A 17,256-nucleotide genomic window follows, 5' to 3' on the forward strand; every position below is an offset into this window, starting at 1 on the left:
TCTGGCTATCTGAAGAATATGCTTACAGCTAGAAATGATGTCTGACTTAAAGGAGACCATCAACAGATATCAGTGGCGGACTCAGGCTGTCTTTGGGACAGGGTGAAAAAAATAAAAAGGGCACCAGCTGCATGTGGTGGGGCACCAGCGCGCAGAAATATTTTGAAGCATTTATGGTGAAACAGTTCCAAACCCTGGTTAAGATTAAAATTGTTTTATTATGTGACTCAGATTGTAAGTATAACTACTACACCTTTGTCATAAAAAAACACAGGGAACTATTAACCATTTATTTCACACTCCCACACACACACACACGCACAAACACACACAAGTGATGTCACAGAGAATGAGCTGTATATTGAGGAGCTTAGTCAGGGTAGGGAGATAATCAGGGTGGTGGAATCAGAGTAGAATTCTTCTTTTGGCAATGTGTTTGTAAATATCAATGACCTCATTTTGGTCAACTGGGATGTCCCTCCCAACGGATAGCAGCAGAAGATCTGAGAGCCTGCCTTCCCCACACCTGTTCCTGAGCTGTGTTTTGATCAGCTTCAGTTTAGAGAATGACCACTCTACTGAAGCGATTGTCACTGGCAATGTGGCATATACTTTGAGGAGCTTAGTCAGGGTAGGGAAAACTGTGTCCACATCGTTGACTTTAAGGCACCTTAGCATAGCTTGCACATTGCTGGTTGGAAGAGCATAGGATGAGTAGAACACCTTGAGTTCAGTGACAAGATTTTCTTCCTCCACGTCATAAAACTTGCAAACATCTCTAACAGATAGTGCAGCTCTGTCATGCCTTTCCAGTGACTTGATGGTAAGGCAGTGAAGACCCGATAGGATTGCCCCTGTTGGGGTGACATCCTTCCCCTTGAATCTCCGGTCTAGCTCCTTGGAGAGGATGTCAATAAAAGTAAAGAACATCTTTCCCCAATAGTGCTCCTCCATGCTCTGGGCTTGATGGTCCTCTGTAGAAGATTGGGAGCTGTACTTGTACCTCTGAGGTACCTTTTTGTGTCTGGCTTGTCCAGGTATTTCATCAGAGATCTCAATGCCAGCTGCCCCTGCTTGTTCTTTGGCTTTTGAAAAGAGGACCTTGAATTCCTCATCTTTCCTCATTGCTTTCACCCTTCCCATGATTCCTTCCACAATGGTGTATGACACTGACAGATCAAGGTCCTTTCTTTGGAGTGCAGAAGAAGCAATTGCAGTCTCAGTGAAGACAGGTGTGGTGATCTCCATGCATAGAATAAATTCAAAATCTATGCTACGCAAGAGCATCTGGGCATCACATTGTATACAGCTTAAAAAAACAAACCGAACCAGAAAATGCAGTCGACACACATTAGTAGTGCATCTTTGGTAAGCTGCAATCTTTCCGTTGGTTTAAATGTAAAACATATTGCTAAGTAACCTACCTCACTCACACTGTAGTGTGATGAGAAGGTTACAGCTCAGACTGCACTAAACCCACTGACACCTGAACATTCTAAAGGATTTGTGGCTGAGTATGTGTGTGAGGTTTGTACCAAAAATAAAGCGGTACTCCACCCAAGAGATGATTCTACCTCATTTGCACTTTCTTTTGGAACCAATAAACTCATCCAGACAGTTTTTAGATTTTTTTCATTCTTTCTAAAGATACGTTTAACTTCTACATGCTAACAATTCTAAAAACTATCTGGATGAGTTTATTGGATCTAAACAGAAATGAAATTGAGGTAGAATCAAGCTGCCACTAAACTGTTTTTTAAAAGGATATATGAAAAATAAAAAACGGGGGCACCAGGAGGGGATTTTCCACTATAGAGGCATCCCATGAGGGCACATTGTCTCACATGTAGGAGCACACAGAGGCCAACAAATTTTCTAGCATGTAGGGCAGCCTACATGGCACTGCATCACATTATCTCCGTTGGAAGGGCACCCAGAGGACACTTCATCAAATTGTTTTTGCACATAGGGGCATCTTGGAGGGCACTTTACCACATTTTCTCACACATAGGGGCACCCTAGAGGGCACTGCATCACAATTCTTCCATTGAAAGTGTGCCCATTAGGGCACTGCATCACATTTTCTTGCACGTTGGGGCACCCTAGAGAGCACTTTATCACGTTTTATTGCACACTGGGCCACCGTAGAGGGCACTTTATCATGCGTTATCTACCATAAGTGCATCCAAGAGGGCACTTTTGCTGTGTTTTTTTTTTTTTTTTAACATAGGGGCAATTATTTGGAATTCTTAACAATTCTTTCATTGGAATTCACATTGGCATCTGGCAATTCTTGATGACTTTAGCATTCTTTGTCTGAATATCGAGTCAAGTCAAACAATCACACTGTTACACCGCGAGGAACACACAATTGTTGATACTGATACTGACAGTCATTTTCTTTAGAAGACATTGAACAAGACAAAAGGCATGTGCAAATGAATCATCAAATGTTTATAAAAACGGGGGCATGGGTAGCTCAGTGGTAAAGATGCTGGCTACCACCCCTGTAGTTCGATAGTTCAAATCCCAGGGTGTGCTGAGTGATTCCAGCCAGGTCTCCTAAGCAACTGGGCCAATTTGGTTGCTAGGTAGGATAGAGTCACATGGGGTAACCTCCTCGTGATCGCTATAATGTGGTTCGCTCTCGGTGGGGCACGTGGTGAGTTGTGTGTGGATGCCGCGGTGGATGGCATGAAGCCTCCATGCGCTATATCTCCGTGGTAACGTGCTCAACAAGCCACGTGATAAGATGTGCGGGTTGACTGTCTCGGACGTGGAGGCAGCTGAGATTCATCCTCCGCCACCTGGATTGAGGTGAGTCACTATACCACCATGAGGACTTAGAGCACATTGGGAATTGGGCATTCCAAATTGGGAGAAAAAGGGGAGAAAATCCAAAAAACAAACAAAAAAACTCTATTTAAGAGTAAAGGTACTGTCATTATTAATAATGGCAAAAGTGAAACATAAAACTCATCCACATCAATATAAATCAAATTTGTAATCATCAGTTCATTCCATGTTAACCATATAATGAAATATAATCTTAAATAAGATCAGGAAAGCTTTAATGTAGCGGCAATTGGCAAAACAAATTATTTGAACAGTTACACTTTTGTTGCCACATACTGACATACACAATCTGAAAACATGCGGCAACCGGATGAAATGACAATATCAAAACTGACTTCAATGTAAAGAGGATTGTGGTGTTTGATCTGAATGAAGAATAATGCTATGCTTTAATAATGTTATGTACACTTGTATAATGTCATGTACATTATGTAAATAATGTTATTTTGCTGTTGCAAAATAATAATAAACAGAATTTACATGATACCAAACAGTTCTGGTCAAAGTTTAGAGCATTGAGGGTGAGCAGAAAGTCTGTGACAGTATTTAAAATTACATTGAGATTCTCGAATTGGTGGTATTGTGAGGAAAACTAAATGATGTGCATTTTGTGTTTGTTATTTCTATAATTGACTTAATCCCTTCTGATTTGAAGTTCTCACCCACTAAGCCTAAAAAAATGAAATATTTCCATATTTGATGTTTAAAATTCTCTTAATGTATTATTATAGAGCATAATTAACAATTACATTGTTAAATATCCTTTCTTAATAGAAATTAACAGGACAATTTCCAAGTTGGGGTGCAAAGGAAACAAGAACTCAAACAAGAGTTAAAAGACTAAAACAGCTCTGTGAAACATTTCATAAATCATGAAGATCAATTTAAACCTAGTATAACCCATATGGGTGGCCACTGTTAAGAGTAATAAGCATTTTATGGATGATATGGCTTATAATTGAAATATTTCACAGTATCAATATGTATGAAGACAACTAAATGAGTAAACTCCATTTGTGAAAGTTTTCACAAATCATAAAGATCAATTTGAGCCTAGTATGAGTGCTCAATTATTTATTTTTTAATTACTTTGACTATTTTTATGGCTTAGATCATTAATATTTCACAATTCAAATATGCACTTTGCCATCAAAATGAATAAAATCCATTTGTGAAATTTTTCACAAATACCATTCTATCTGAATGTAGTGTTCTTATTATAAGCAAAGCGTTTTAAGAACATCACCTCCCAATGCCTAAATACTGATTTCTCTTAATACGTTATTGTCTCAGAAACTTGAAATATTGGAGGACTATTTGAGCCTAGTATGACCTGTCTAGATCGTCAGTTTTTAGAGATAAGCTGAGTTCTCTATGGCAAAAGACCATTATTGACACAGCCTATATTGTTCTTATTATACAAGACATTTAGGATAGTAAGACGTAATCAAACGCGGTGACGTGAAAGTTTTCACAAATCGTGCTCTATCTAAAACAACTGAATTTGTATGGTCACAGACTGTGAGTTTAATGGAAATAGCCGTTAAAAAATTGTGCTTACTTTTCACCTAACCGACACGCAGACTAAACAAGACTTGACAGACAAAAACTTTGCTGTGAAAAAAGACTGGTTAAGATGAAAGTGGTTTCACTCTTCTACGTGTACAACTTTTGAGCAATACGCGTTTCAAAATGAAGAGTCGTTATGAAAAAAACATGATTATGGACCGGAGGACCACGTCACATGAATTCACAAATAGTGAACACAACAGGAGATATTATTTACATGTCTACAGCAGCACACGGCGGATTTATAGGCAGATAAAGTCTGAATATCGAACCGCAAGCTTGCTACGGAGCCCCTAAGAGGACAGGGCAGGAATTTTAGTTATAGGGAAATAGCTTTGCGTGCCCTCGCAATTCATTTACCATGATTTTACTACAGTAACCATATTAAGAATAGTTTTTACCCTCAGGCCATTTTCCTCATGAACAATTAAACTGCCTGAGGACTAGTGTTAATTTTGTCAGCTATTTTTTTATTTAGTCTTAGTCCAGTGTCAAATGTCCTTGTTAGTTTTTATCATATTTAGTCAACCTTATCCTGTTTTTTATTTAGTCAAGTTTTAGTTGACTAAAAGTCTGGGCATTTTAGTCTTATCTTAGTCAAAGAAAACCCTCAGTATTTTAGTAGAGAGATTTTGGTAAAGATTTAATTTTTTAAACTACATTTTAGTCTCGACTTTTTTCGTCAACAATATTGCATTTTGATGTGGTCACAATTTTGTAGTAGTGTCTGAAGTGGTGGGCATACTGTGAATTTATGAAGACAGTGCTGTCTGTTGTGCTCTGATTGCTGTTGAGATGAGTATTGAAGATTGAAGAGAAGAATGGTTAAAGAGCTCTCTTTGAGTAAAGGGGTTTGGGAGTCTCAAAGTCTCTGGCCTTATGGAGAAGTTATGCCTGACTGATGGGTCGCACAAGAACTGCGAGTTTCCTCAGCCGTTATAAAGTGTTTCCTGCCCTGGTGCAGTGCAGTGTAACCCCCATCAGGGGTTGATTGTACAGCTCAAGTAAAGGTCTTGCTTTGAAATACACATTTCTATTATGTAGGTATGATCCCAAAGCTCAGGTGTAGTGATTGAATTCATCTTACAGGATGTTTGACTTGAATCAATGGGTCACCCATGAAAATTCGGTCATTGTTTATTCTACCGCACAAAAGGGGATGTTTTACAAAATGTACACAGGCTGCTCATGTTCGTACAATGAAAGCGAATGGGTACTGGGCTGTCAAGCTTCAAAAATACCTCAAAGTAGTTCATAAGTGTTGTGCACCATATTCAAAGTCTTGGAAGACTTAGGATAGCTTTGTATGAGGCACATTTGCTTATAAATCTGGGCCTCTGCTGCAGCTGTATATCTCATTCTCAGTTCCACATATTCGAACTGGCACACTGTGTTTGGTTACGATATATGTGAGAACCGTTGGAGTTTCATATCAAGTGAAACCTTGCACAGTGCATCTTTGTGTCATATTTGAGTCTAAAAACACACACGTGAATGAAATAAAGTTGTGCTCAAAAGTTTACGTACCCTGGAGAACTGGTAATATATGTACCATTTTTAAAGAAAACATGAGTGAGCAGGCAAAACACATTTCTTTTATTTCTTATGGGATTCATATTCAACTGTAGGTTATAACAGAATGGCACAATCATAAAACAAAACATGGCAACAAAGAAACAAATGAAATGACCCCTGTTCAAAAGTCTGCATACCCTTAGTACTTAATACTGTGTGTTGCCCCCTTTAGCATCAATGACAGCATGCAGTCTTTTGTAATAGTTGTCTATGAAGCCCCAAATTCTTGCAGGTGGTATAGCTGCCAAATCGTCTTGGCAAAATGCCTTTGGTCGTCTTGCATGAACCGCACATTTGAGACTGTGTTGGCCACTCCAGAACCTTCACCTTTTTCTGCATTAACCACTGGAGGGTCAACTTGGCCTTGTGCTTAGGGTCATTGTCATGCTGGAAAGTCCAAGAGCGTCCCATGCACAGCTTTCATGCAGAAGAATGCAAATTATCTGCCAGTATTTCTGATAACATGCTGCATTCATCTTGCCATCGATTTTCACAAGATTCCCCGTGCCTTTAGAGCTCACACACCCCCAAATCATCAGTGAGCCACCACCATGCTTCACAGTGGGGATAGTATTCTTTTCACTATAGGACAAGTTGACCCCTCTCCAAACATAGCGTTTATGGTTGTGACCATAAAGCTCTATTTTGGTCTCGTCACTCCAAATTACAGTGTTCCAGATGCTTTGAGGCGTGTCAAGGTGTTGTCGGGCATATTGTAACCGGGATTTTTTGTGGCATTGGCGCAGTAAAGGCTTCTTTCTGGCAACTCGACCATGCAGCTCATTTTTGTTCAAGTTTTGTCGTATTGTCATCTTTTTCCAGAGCAGCCTGTATTTCTCCTGAGGTTACATGAGGGTTTTTCTTTGTATCCCGAACAATTCTTCTGGCTGAAATCTTTCTTGGTCTACCTGACCTTGGCTTGGTTTCAAGAGATTCCCGAATTTTCCACTTCTTAATAAGTGATTGAACAGTACTGACTGGCATTTTCAAGGCTTTGGATATCTTTTTATATCCTTTTCTTTCTTTATAAAGTATTACCTTGCCATTACCTTGTTACGCATGTCTTTTGACAGTTCTTTTCTGCTCCCCATGGCTCAGTATCTAGCCTGCTCATTGCATCCACGTGAGAGCTAACAAACTCATTGACTATTTATACACAGACACTAATTGCAATTTAAAAAGCCACAGGTGTGGGAAATTAACCTTTAATTGCCATTTAAACCTGTGTGTGTCACCTTGTGTGTCTGTAACAAGGCCAAACATTCAAGGGTATGTATACTTTTGATCAGGGCCATTTGGGTGATTTCTGTTATCATTATGATTTAAAAAGGAGTCAAACAACTATGTGATAATAAATGGCTTCATTTGATCACTATCCTCAAATAAAAGAGAATTTTTTTGCATGATCAGTCATATTTTCAAAATAATTCCCTTTTTCTCCCCAATTTGGAATGCTCAATTCCCAATGCGCTCTAAGTCCTTGTGGTGACGTAGTGACTCACCTCAATCCGGGTGGTGGAGGACGAATCTCAGCTGCCTCCGCATCTGAGACCGTCAATCCGCACATCTTATCACGTGGCTTGTTGAGCGCGTTACTGCGGAGACATAGCGCGTGTGGAGGCTTCACGCCATCCACCGTGGCATCCACACTCAACTCACCACGCGCCCCACCGAGATCGAACCACATTATAGCAACCACAAGGAGGTTACCCCATGTGACTCTACCCTCCCTAGCAACCGGGCCAATTTGGTTGCTAAGGAGACCTGGCTGGAGTCACTCAGCACGCCCTGGATTCAAACTCGCGAACTCCAGGGGTGGTAGTCAGCGTTTTTACTCACTGAGCTACCCAGGCCCCCCATTTGGTGTTTTGATGTATTTCCTACTAAAACTGGAAATGGGGGGTGGGACGTGTCAAAATGCTCATCCCTTTAAAAAAAAAATAAAAAATAGCCAATAGGCTTTAGTTAACAGCCACACACACACACACACACACACACACACACAGCCCTTTCCACCAAGGCTGTCAAATTAAAATTCAAAATTCAAATATTTGTCGAATTTAAGATAAAAATGCACATTTGAACTTTTAGATATGTGCAAAGCACTGACGATGACTTAAATAGGTTCATTAACTTTTAAAAGTGGGGAGAGAGAACCTGGATTTTTTTTGTTGTCGACATCAACAACAAAAATGTCACCTGATACACATGCCCTTATTAGGGATGTGCAGCAATTGTCGACTAGTGGACTAGTCATTCAACAACTGACTAGTCGATTAGTGACTTCAACTAGTAATTTTTAAACAATAAAAAAAATAATTAAAAGGTTTTTATATATTTATGAATATTTAAGACGGCATGCAAATATTGGAATTATTGTAGTTTAAATATTTTTTCTATCACAAATACTATTACAATTAAAAAGTATAGTAAAAACATTTTTATGAATCTGATGGTTTACCTCATATTTGCTGCAGGCGCTAAACTGAGTCACGTCATGGAAAACAAGCGCTGCCTGGAAACATTTCTCAGAAGTGAGAACTGATGTATTTGCAATGCAATATTTGCAAAATAATGTCAAGATAATGTTAATGATGCTCAGAATGTCAAGGATGTGAGCTCATGGTATTTTGAAACACTGACGTTCGGCCTGTCGTCCAAGAGTAAGGCAGGACACCTTTTTTAATTGCATTTTTGATTGTTCTAATGAAGTTGATATTTGATATATTTGATGTCATTTTTATTTCTGTATTTAGATTTTTTTTTCTTAAGTGTAGTTTAAATACTCTGTAGTTGAAAATTAGAAAGTCAAACACAAAAGAGTTTAGCCGTTGGAATTTATGAAAGAGCTAGGCTAAATTTGCAGCTCATTAAATTACATTACATTAAACCGATATATCGGTCTACCTCTATTTCATATAGTTATCTCTGATGTGTGGGTTAACCTGACAGCCGATAAACTATCTGTAAGCATCAGTACTCTTTACTTTTTTTTTTCCTGTGCAGAGCAAATCTGAAAGTGTAATTATTTTTTTTATTGCTTTTGAAATTGCTGTAAGGGGACTGCCTGAAGATAATAATGTTCAAACTCCATAAATGTCCTAAATAAGGCTTTTGGCATGTCATCTCCTGTATTAACATACGCAGATTTGAGAAGGTTAGAAGTTAAAAGGTCCCATGTATAATTAACAGCATTAGCTAGGAAAGACTATCTTTCATTAGTTAGCAAAATGAGCTTTAACAGACATATACCCATTTCAATTGGTACTGCAACAAATCGAAATCTGAATCAAAAGCTTGTGAATCAAATTCGAATCGGGTGAACTGTATCAATACCCAGCCCTACATGTCACTGATGTCAAAATTGCAGCGAAGCATCGGCGCACCATTTTTTGTGTCTGATTGCGAACATGAATGAGATTTCAGAGCTTTGGCGTATGAGAACATTATCAGTGAATAAAGACTTAAAAATCTGTCTGTTCCTCAAATAAATCTATCATATGACTCCAGAAGATTTGAAATATAGTACAAAGGTTGTATGGACTGCTTTTGTGTTTTTCACCATGAACTGTAATATGGATAAGATTCTTCAAATTCCATGGAAACAATAACAACATGTAAGTTTGGAATGACATACATTTTTGGGGGGAACTATTCCTTTTAAACGTAAAATATTATGAACTATTTAATCGCTAATTGTTCATTTAGATGAGCTGCGACTAGGTACCATATTGAATCAAAAGCACACTGTAATTATATTTTAACTGCGCAAAAAAAATTACATTAATAACATTGTAATGGCCACAATAACTAAAGCCTTGCATTGTGAAGTCGCATATAATTGTCCGTCAAGAAAACTTGGACCAGTTGCACTCACTCTGATAGTACTCACTTGGGTGTTTGCTGGGCTAATGCAGTTTCTGCTCGGTTTGATCAGAGCTGCAGAGCTTGCAGTCAAAGTCCCACTGTCCCGACCCACAGAGACCCACAGCATCAGTCTGCAATGTCACGCACAAGTGCTCACTCCAATTAGCATGTAATGCTCACGGTCTCATTATGTTCTGCTGAATCAGGACCTAATCACAACCACAGTCAACATTGGAAAACGGATAACTGTTGCCTTTCCTTCTTAAAGGGACAGTTGACCCCAAAATTCTGTTATATTCCAAACCTGTATGACTTTCTTACATTTTTGGAACAACATGAGGGTACGTAAATGATGACATAATTTTCATTTTTGGGAGAACTATTCCTTTATAAAGCACAGAGGGAGAGTCCACCTTTTACCTGTTCCCTGCGGTTTGATGTCGCAAAACGCATGCAAAATGATAAGTTGTCTCTTTTCAAGTAAATATTGTATGAGCAGATGCTGGTTTGTTTATGTTGGGTAGTCAGGTAAATTGCCACATAAGAAGATTGAAAATGGCATGTCTCGAGCTATCCTGTGGCTTCAATCATATGTCACTATTTCTACGAGGCACTGTTTTATTGCAAAAGGTTTACCCCCTGCTTTTAAGCAATTCAGTCATGGATAACAAAACTACCTTTTAAAATGTATAATTATTCAAATTTAGTAACTTAAAATAAGTCCCCACATTATATCCTTTGGCACATATTTGAATATTTTTTTTAATTACCATCAATGTACCAACCATCAATTGAACTAACAGTGGCGTTTTAGCAGTATAGTGCCTGTAAATGCAGAAAAGCTCTGTCATTGAAAACCTCTCTACTAGGGTTAGGAACCGAGAACCGCCTCTTGTTCAGAACAGGTTCCAGTAAAAAAACAAAAAACAGAATCGATTGATTTTCATAATTTTTTGGTCTAGTTAATGGTTCTCAGACCTGCATTCTTCCACCGATGCGGACGCAACACTGTGCAAAAATACTCAAATGTGTTTTTTTTTCCTACCATTCATCGGCACTGCAACACCGCTGCTAAATATGCAGCGTGACACAAACAGCGCGACCAGTGTAGTTTGATTTCCAAATCAATGACTCTTTTAAGCTGGTTCTTTTGAATGTACAGCGCAAGACATACAGCGCATCCAGTGTAGTTTGATTCCTGAAGAAATAACTCTGATAAGCCGGTTCTTTTGAATCTACAGCACGGAAGATATGGCATGACCAGTGTAGTCCGATTCCAGAACGAATTACTCTAACGAGCCAGTTCTTTTGTGTCTACAACACGACTTGTGAAGCTCGATTCCTGAGTCTACAGGGCAAAACATACAGCGCTACCTATGTAGTCCTATTCCCAAACAAATTATTATTTTGAGTTAGTTCTTTTGAATCTACACCGCAAAACATACAGCGCAACCTCCCGAATGAATGACTCTTATGAGCCGGTTATTTTGAATTTACAGCATGAAAGATATGGCACGACCAGTGCAATCCGATTCCTGAACGAATGACCCAAGCTTCTATTGGGTCTTAAAGGCTTTGTTTTAGGCGAATGGAGTTATTTCTAAAAGTGAGGAGGACATGTCCCCACCAGTTATAATGGTTTCCACGCCCCTGCTTTTAACAGTTAATTTATTCAACTTTAAGGAGTACACTAGCATACAGATTGCTTCAAAGCTTACAGTCATGGACTAATAAACACAAAACTCTTGATTTATATGTTTTATATACAGGTGCATCTCAATAAATTAGAATGTCGTGGAAAAGTTCATTTATTTCAGTAATTCAACTCAAATTGTGAAACTCGTGTATTAAATAAATTCAGTGCACACAGACTGAAGTAGTTTAAGTCTTTGGTTCTTTTAATTGTGATGATTTTGGCTCACATTTAACAAAAACCCACCAATTCACTATCTCAAAAAATTAGAATACATCATAAGACCAATAAAAAAAACATTTTTAGTGAATTGCTGGCCTTCTGGAAAGTATGTTCATTTACTGTATATGTACTCAATACTTGGTAGGGGCTCCTTTTGCTTTAATTACTGCCTCAATTCGGCGTGGCATGGAGGTGATCAGTTTGTGGCACTGCTGAGGTGGTATGGAAGCCCAGGTTTCTTTGACAGTGGCCTTCAACTCATCTGCATTTTTTGGTCTCTTGTTTCTCATTTTCCTCTTGACAAAACCCCATAGATTCTCTATGGGGTTCAGGTCTGGTGAGTTTGCTGGCCAGTCAAGCACACCAACACCATGGTCATTTAACCAACTTTTGGTGCTTTTGGCAGTGTGGGCAGGTGCCAAATCCTGCTGGAAAATGAAATCAGCATCTTTAAAAAGTTGGTCAGCAGAAGGAAGCATGAAGTGCTCCAAAATTTCTTGGTAAACGGGTGCAGTGACTTTGGTTTTCAAAAAACACAATGGACCAGCACCAGCAGATGACATTGCACCCCAAATCATCACAGACTGTGGAAACTTAACACTGGACTTCAAGCAACTTGGGCTATGAGCTTCTCCACCCTTCCTCCAGACTCTAGGACCTTGGTTTCCAAATGAAATACAAAACTTGCTCTCATCTGAAAAGAGGACTTTGGACCACTGGGCAACAGTCCAGTTCTTCTTCTCCTTAGCCCAGGTAAGACGCTTCTGAGGTTATCTGTGGTTCAGGAGTGGCTTAACAAGAGGAATACGACAACTGTAGCCAAATTCCTTGACATGTCTGTGTGTGGTGGCTCTTGATGCCTTGACCCCAGCCTCAGTCCTTGAATCGATTTTGCTAGACAATCCTCATAAGGCTGCGGTTCTCTCGGTTGGTTGTGCATCTTTTTCTTCCACACTTTTTCCTTCCACTCAACTTTCTGTTAACATGCTTGGATACAGCACTCTGTGAACAGCCAGCTTCTTTGGCAATGAATGTTTGTGGCTTACCCTCCTTGTGAAGGGTGTCAGTGATTGTCTTCTGGACAACCGTCAGATCAGCAGTCTTCCCCATGATTGTGTAGCCTAGTGAACCAAACTGAGAGACCATTTTGAAGGCTCAGGAAACCTTTGCAGGTGTTTTGAGTTGATTAGCTGATTGGCATGTCACCATATTCTAATTTTTTGAGATAGTGAATTGGTGGGTTTTTGTTAAATGTGAGCCAAAATCATCACAATTAAAAGAACCAAAGACTTAAACTACTTCAGTCTGTGTGCATTGAATTTATTTAATACACGAGTTTCACAATTTGAGTTGAATTACTGAAATAAATGAACTTTTCCACGACATTCTAATTTATTGAGATGCACCTGTAGTAGTTCCCCCTATGAGTACATGTTCCTCATGGGCCAAAGTCATTTGTTAAAAGTGTGGCTCCTTCCCAAGCTTGCTTAATTAGTTTTTTTATAAGTGCAGGCTCCAGGCTGTGGGAGATGTGCTACAGTGCAGGGATTCAGCATAATCCATGCAGTATTCTTGAAAGATTCAGAACCCCTATTTTCGGCTTTAATTTCACACAGTTTCATATTAAAATGTGCCATTTCAGATCGACCCAAATCTCCCTGATGACAGTGAAGGGGAAGAGCTGACTTTGGTTGCATTTCATTTCATTTGATAGTTTAGAACTTGTAGTTCATTGTCTGCTTAAATATTTAAAATGGTTTTCTTTGTGTTATGTTAGAATCAATTAGATATTTGCATATGGATATAACTGTCATTGTGAATTAAACCTGTAATTTGCATAGTAATCACTTTCTAACACTCTCTCTGTTCTGGCAGTATGTACCGCTTGCGGTTGCTGACGGCTGCCACCGTCGGGATGGTGCAGTTGTCAAGGCGACATCACAGCGGTGCCTTCCGTTCCTATCAGCGGCATAGACTGATGCTGGCTGCTCTGGCGGGGGTGACGGGCGTCTCAGCCAGTGTTGGACTACTGTGGACGAGGTAGAGTACTGTCTTACACATTCCCTAGCCTTGTATGCCAGTACAGCGTCTTACAAAGCAAATACGCCATTTTAACATACAAGTACCATGGCAGATTTCATTGAGGTGCCTTAAAGTTTTTTATTTTGTTTGAGGACACATAGGTTTTGTAATTCCCATTAATACATAATTCACATTACCTTTTGTAATTCGCATTCTCAATGGTGATTCGTTAGATTCTCATTAATCTAATGTAGTCATTTTTACTGTTACAATAAAAATGGCTGTAATTCAATGTTTAATTTAAATCAGCAGGAATTAAAGGCAGTGCAACAAATACTGCCATGATGAATAAATATTTATTTATTTATTAATTTTTTGCATTACAGTAATGAAAATTAGTTTTTTGAAATATGGTAATGAGAATGAGGTGCATTTCGGTGACGAGAATGAGTTTTTTTTTTTTGCACATCAGTAATGAGAGATAGACTTGTTGCGGTACAGTAAAGAGAATTAATTATCACGAGTTTGCTTAATTGCCATGAAAATAACGTCATAATGCAAATGGTGATTCAGTAGTCTCATTACTGTAATTCAATGTTTTTATTTAAATCAGCAGAAAATAAAGGCAGTACAACAAATACTACCATGATGAATAAATATTTTACAATTATGATTTATTTTTTGCATTACAGTAATGAAAATTAGTTTTTTTTACATTATGGTAATAAGAATGAGGTATTTTTGAGTTACAGTAATGAGAATTAGTTGTCATGAATTTGCTTAATTTTCATGAAAATAATGTCACAATGCAAATAGTGATTCATTTTTGGATTACAATAATGAGAATTAGTTATTTTATTTATTTATTTTTTGCATTACGGTAATGAAAGTGGGGTGTTTTTTTTGCATTACGGTAAGGAAAATTGAATTTTTAGCATTATGGTAATGAGAATAATTTTTTTTGCAATAGTAATGAGAATTATGTGTTTTTGGTATTACAGTAATGAGACCGATTTATTTTTTCATTACGGTAATGATAAATATTTTTTTTACATTACAGTAATAAGAATATAGTGAATTAAATTATAGTAATTTTTGCATTTAAGGTGTGAGAATGAGTTTTTTTTTTTTTTGCATTATGATAATGAGGATTAAAGTTTTGCATTAAAATAATAAGAATTAATGCTTTGTATTACAATAATGAGAATGAGATGTTATTAGCATTACAGGAATAAAAATGAGTTTTTGCATTACGGTAGTGAGAATTTATTGTCATGAAAATAATCATGAATCAAAAATAATAAAATGTGTTTATTCTTATTTTTCTATAAGCAAGATGTTTTTGTTTTTTTGTGGGGAATGCAACCAATTTGCCTACAAATGGCATATTTATAGTTGTCTTTGCACATTAAACTAAGATATGAGAAATAATTTTAACATTGAAAAAAATCCCACACTTCACTCTTAGGGTGAGTGTCCTTACTGAGCCCATATCTGCAGAGATTCATCTGCAGTTTGGGTGAAGGCCAGTCCAGTGCAGGCTGTGTGTGTGTGTGTGTATGTGTGTGTGGTTTATGTCAGCACTCAGCAGTATAGAGAAATGCATCTGGCAGCTGATCTATAGAATGAGGGAGTTATGAGATGAGGTGGTATTTCACTGTTGGGCCTTTGCAGTCATTTTCCCAATGTCTCATTACATTGAGTTATTGAACACACCTTCAAACACACACATCCCATCAAATCAACGGCAGACCTTTTTTCAATTACTGCTTTGTGTCCTGAAGATATTGACACCTCTGCTCTCCTCATTGATATTTATTGTGAGACACACATCTGGAGATAAATACACTCTCAGATGTCCTTTGATAGTATTGGGTCTCGTACATTATAGTTGGTAAACTTGATTTTGAAATTTTTTGAAGAAAACGTGAATCATGCCTGACTGTGAAAGTATGAGCAATACTACGACATATATGCAGCATCTGTTGAGTAACTTTTCAGTTTGACTGAGCTGCATACTCTCTCTTGATTGGCAGAGCATATGCAGAGGCGGAGTCTTCAGTCAAGCATGAGGAGCAGTTGCGGGAGGAAGAGCCTCTGGAAGATTTGGCTACAGAGGAGGAGGAGTCAGATGGCACAATCGAGTCAAGTAGTGGGGAGGAGGAGGCAGGGTCTGAGGGGAAGAAGAAGAAACAGAGAATCGGCTTCCGTGACCGCAAGGTGACTGCAATGCACGTTCGTATGTCAATCGCATTATGATGAGGTTATCCACATTTACTCTTTATTTGATGAGTCAGACGGGCTTCGCCACAGCGACCCGTCTCGTCTAATCTACATGCAAATCCACAGGCATAAAAAGAACCTGCAGATTTCTGAATTGGAGTGCATGTGATATACCAGCCGTGGGAAGGTGGCAAAGTGACAGTAGTGAAGTTAATGAATTGCAGCTGACATTAACTGTGGAGAAAATGTGACATTACAGCAGCAGATAGAACAAGCCAGTGTGGGACTTACTGTGTAAAGGGAAAGAGTTCTGGAGTGAAAAACCGAAATTACCTTTTGATGCTATTTGATATAGGGGAGTCAAAAGTACCGGTACTTCAGTACCAAGTCGATACTAAGATAAAAAGACATCACGATACCAGTGTTTTTGGGCAGTACCGGTATTACAACTCAATTTGATACCCGCACACTGTCTGACTGACACACGACTGCTTACAAATGCTCACACACAAATTTGACATATTTGGGGGAAGAAATTAATGCATAATTAATCAAATTAAAATCATGTTATGTCCTAGTGTGATTATTAAACCGTGAAAGGCTGCAATCTTAGTCTGGATGAGCTGCATGCTATAAATGAATGTGAAGCAGACCGCTTATAACTCCAATCTCCACAGAATCATGCACGCTGTGTGTTACAGTTGTGCTCAAAAGTTTGCATACCCTTGGAGAATTGGTAATATATGTACCATTTTTTTAAAGAAAACATGAGTGAGCAGGCAAAACACATTTCTTTTATTTCTTATGGGATTCATATTCAACTGTTGGTTATAACAGAATGGCACAATCATAAAACAAAACATGGCAACAATGGAAAAAAATGAAATGACCCCTGTTCAAAAGTCTGCATACCCTTAGTTCTTAATACTGTTTATTGCCCCCTTTAGCATCAATGACAGCGTGCAGTCTTTTGTAATAGTTGTCTATGAGGCCCCAAATTCTTGCAGGTGGTATAGCTGCCCATTCGTCTTGGCAAATTGCCTCCAGGTCATGCAAAGTCTTTGGTCGTCTTGCATGAACCACACATTTGAGATCTCCCCTGAGTGGCTCGATGATATTAAGGTCAGGAGAGTGTGATGGCCACTCCAGAACCTTCACCTTTTTCTGCATTAACCACTGGAGGGTCAACTTGGCCTTGTGCTTAGGGTCATTGTGATGCTGGAAAGTCC

General features: G+C 38.6%; 1 protein-coding gene across 1 annotated transcript in view; it reads left to right on the forward strand.

Annotated features, from left to right (window-relative positions):
- The window catches only part of LOC127413934 (calcium uptake protein 1, mitochondrial), a 98,228-nt gene that overhangs the window by 8,075 nt on the left and 72,897 nt on the right, over positions 1 to 17,256 (forward strand). The window contains exons 2-3 of the mRNA XM_051651514.1: positions 13,658 to 13,822; positions 15,841 to 16,024. Of these exons, the coding sequence (XP_051507474.1) occupies positions 13,659 to 13,822; positions 15,841 to 16,024 (348 nt within the window). The 5' untranslated portion in view covers position 13,658. The remainder of the gene's footprint in view (positions 1 to 13,657; positions 13,823 to 15,840; positions 16,025 to 17,256) is intronic.

The sequence above is a fragment of the Myxocyprinus asiaticus genome, chromosome 23 (genome assembly GCF_019703515.2).
Source record: "Myxocyprinus asiaticus isolate MX2 ecotype Aquarium Trade chromosome 23, UBuf_Myxa_2, whole genome shotgun sequence".
In the NCBI taxonomy this organism is placed as follows: Eukaryota; Metazoa; Chordata; class Actinopteri; order Cypriniformes; family Catostomidae; genus Myxocyprinus; species Myxocyprinus asiaticus.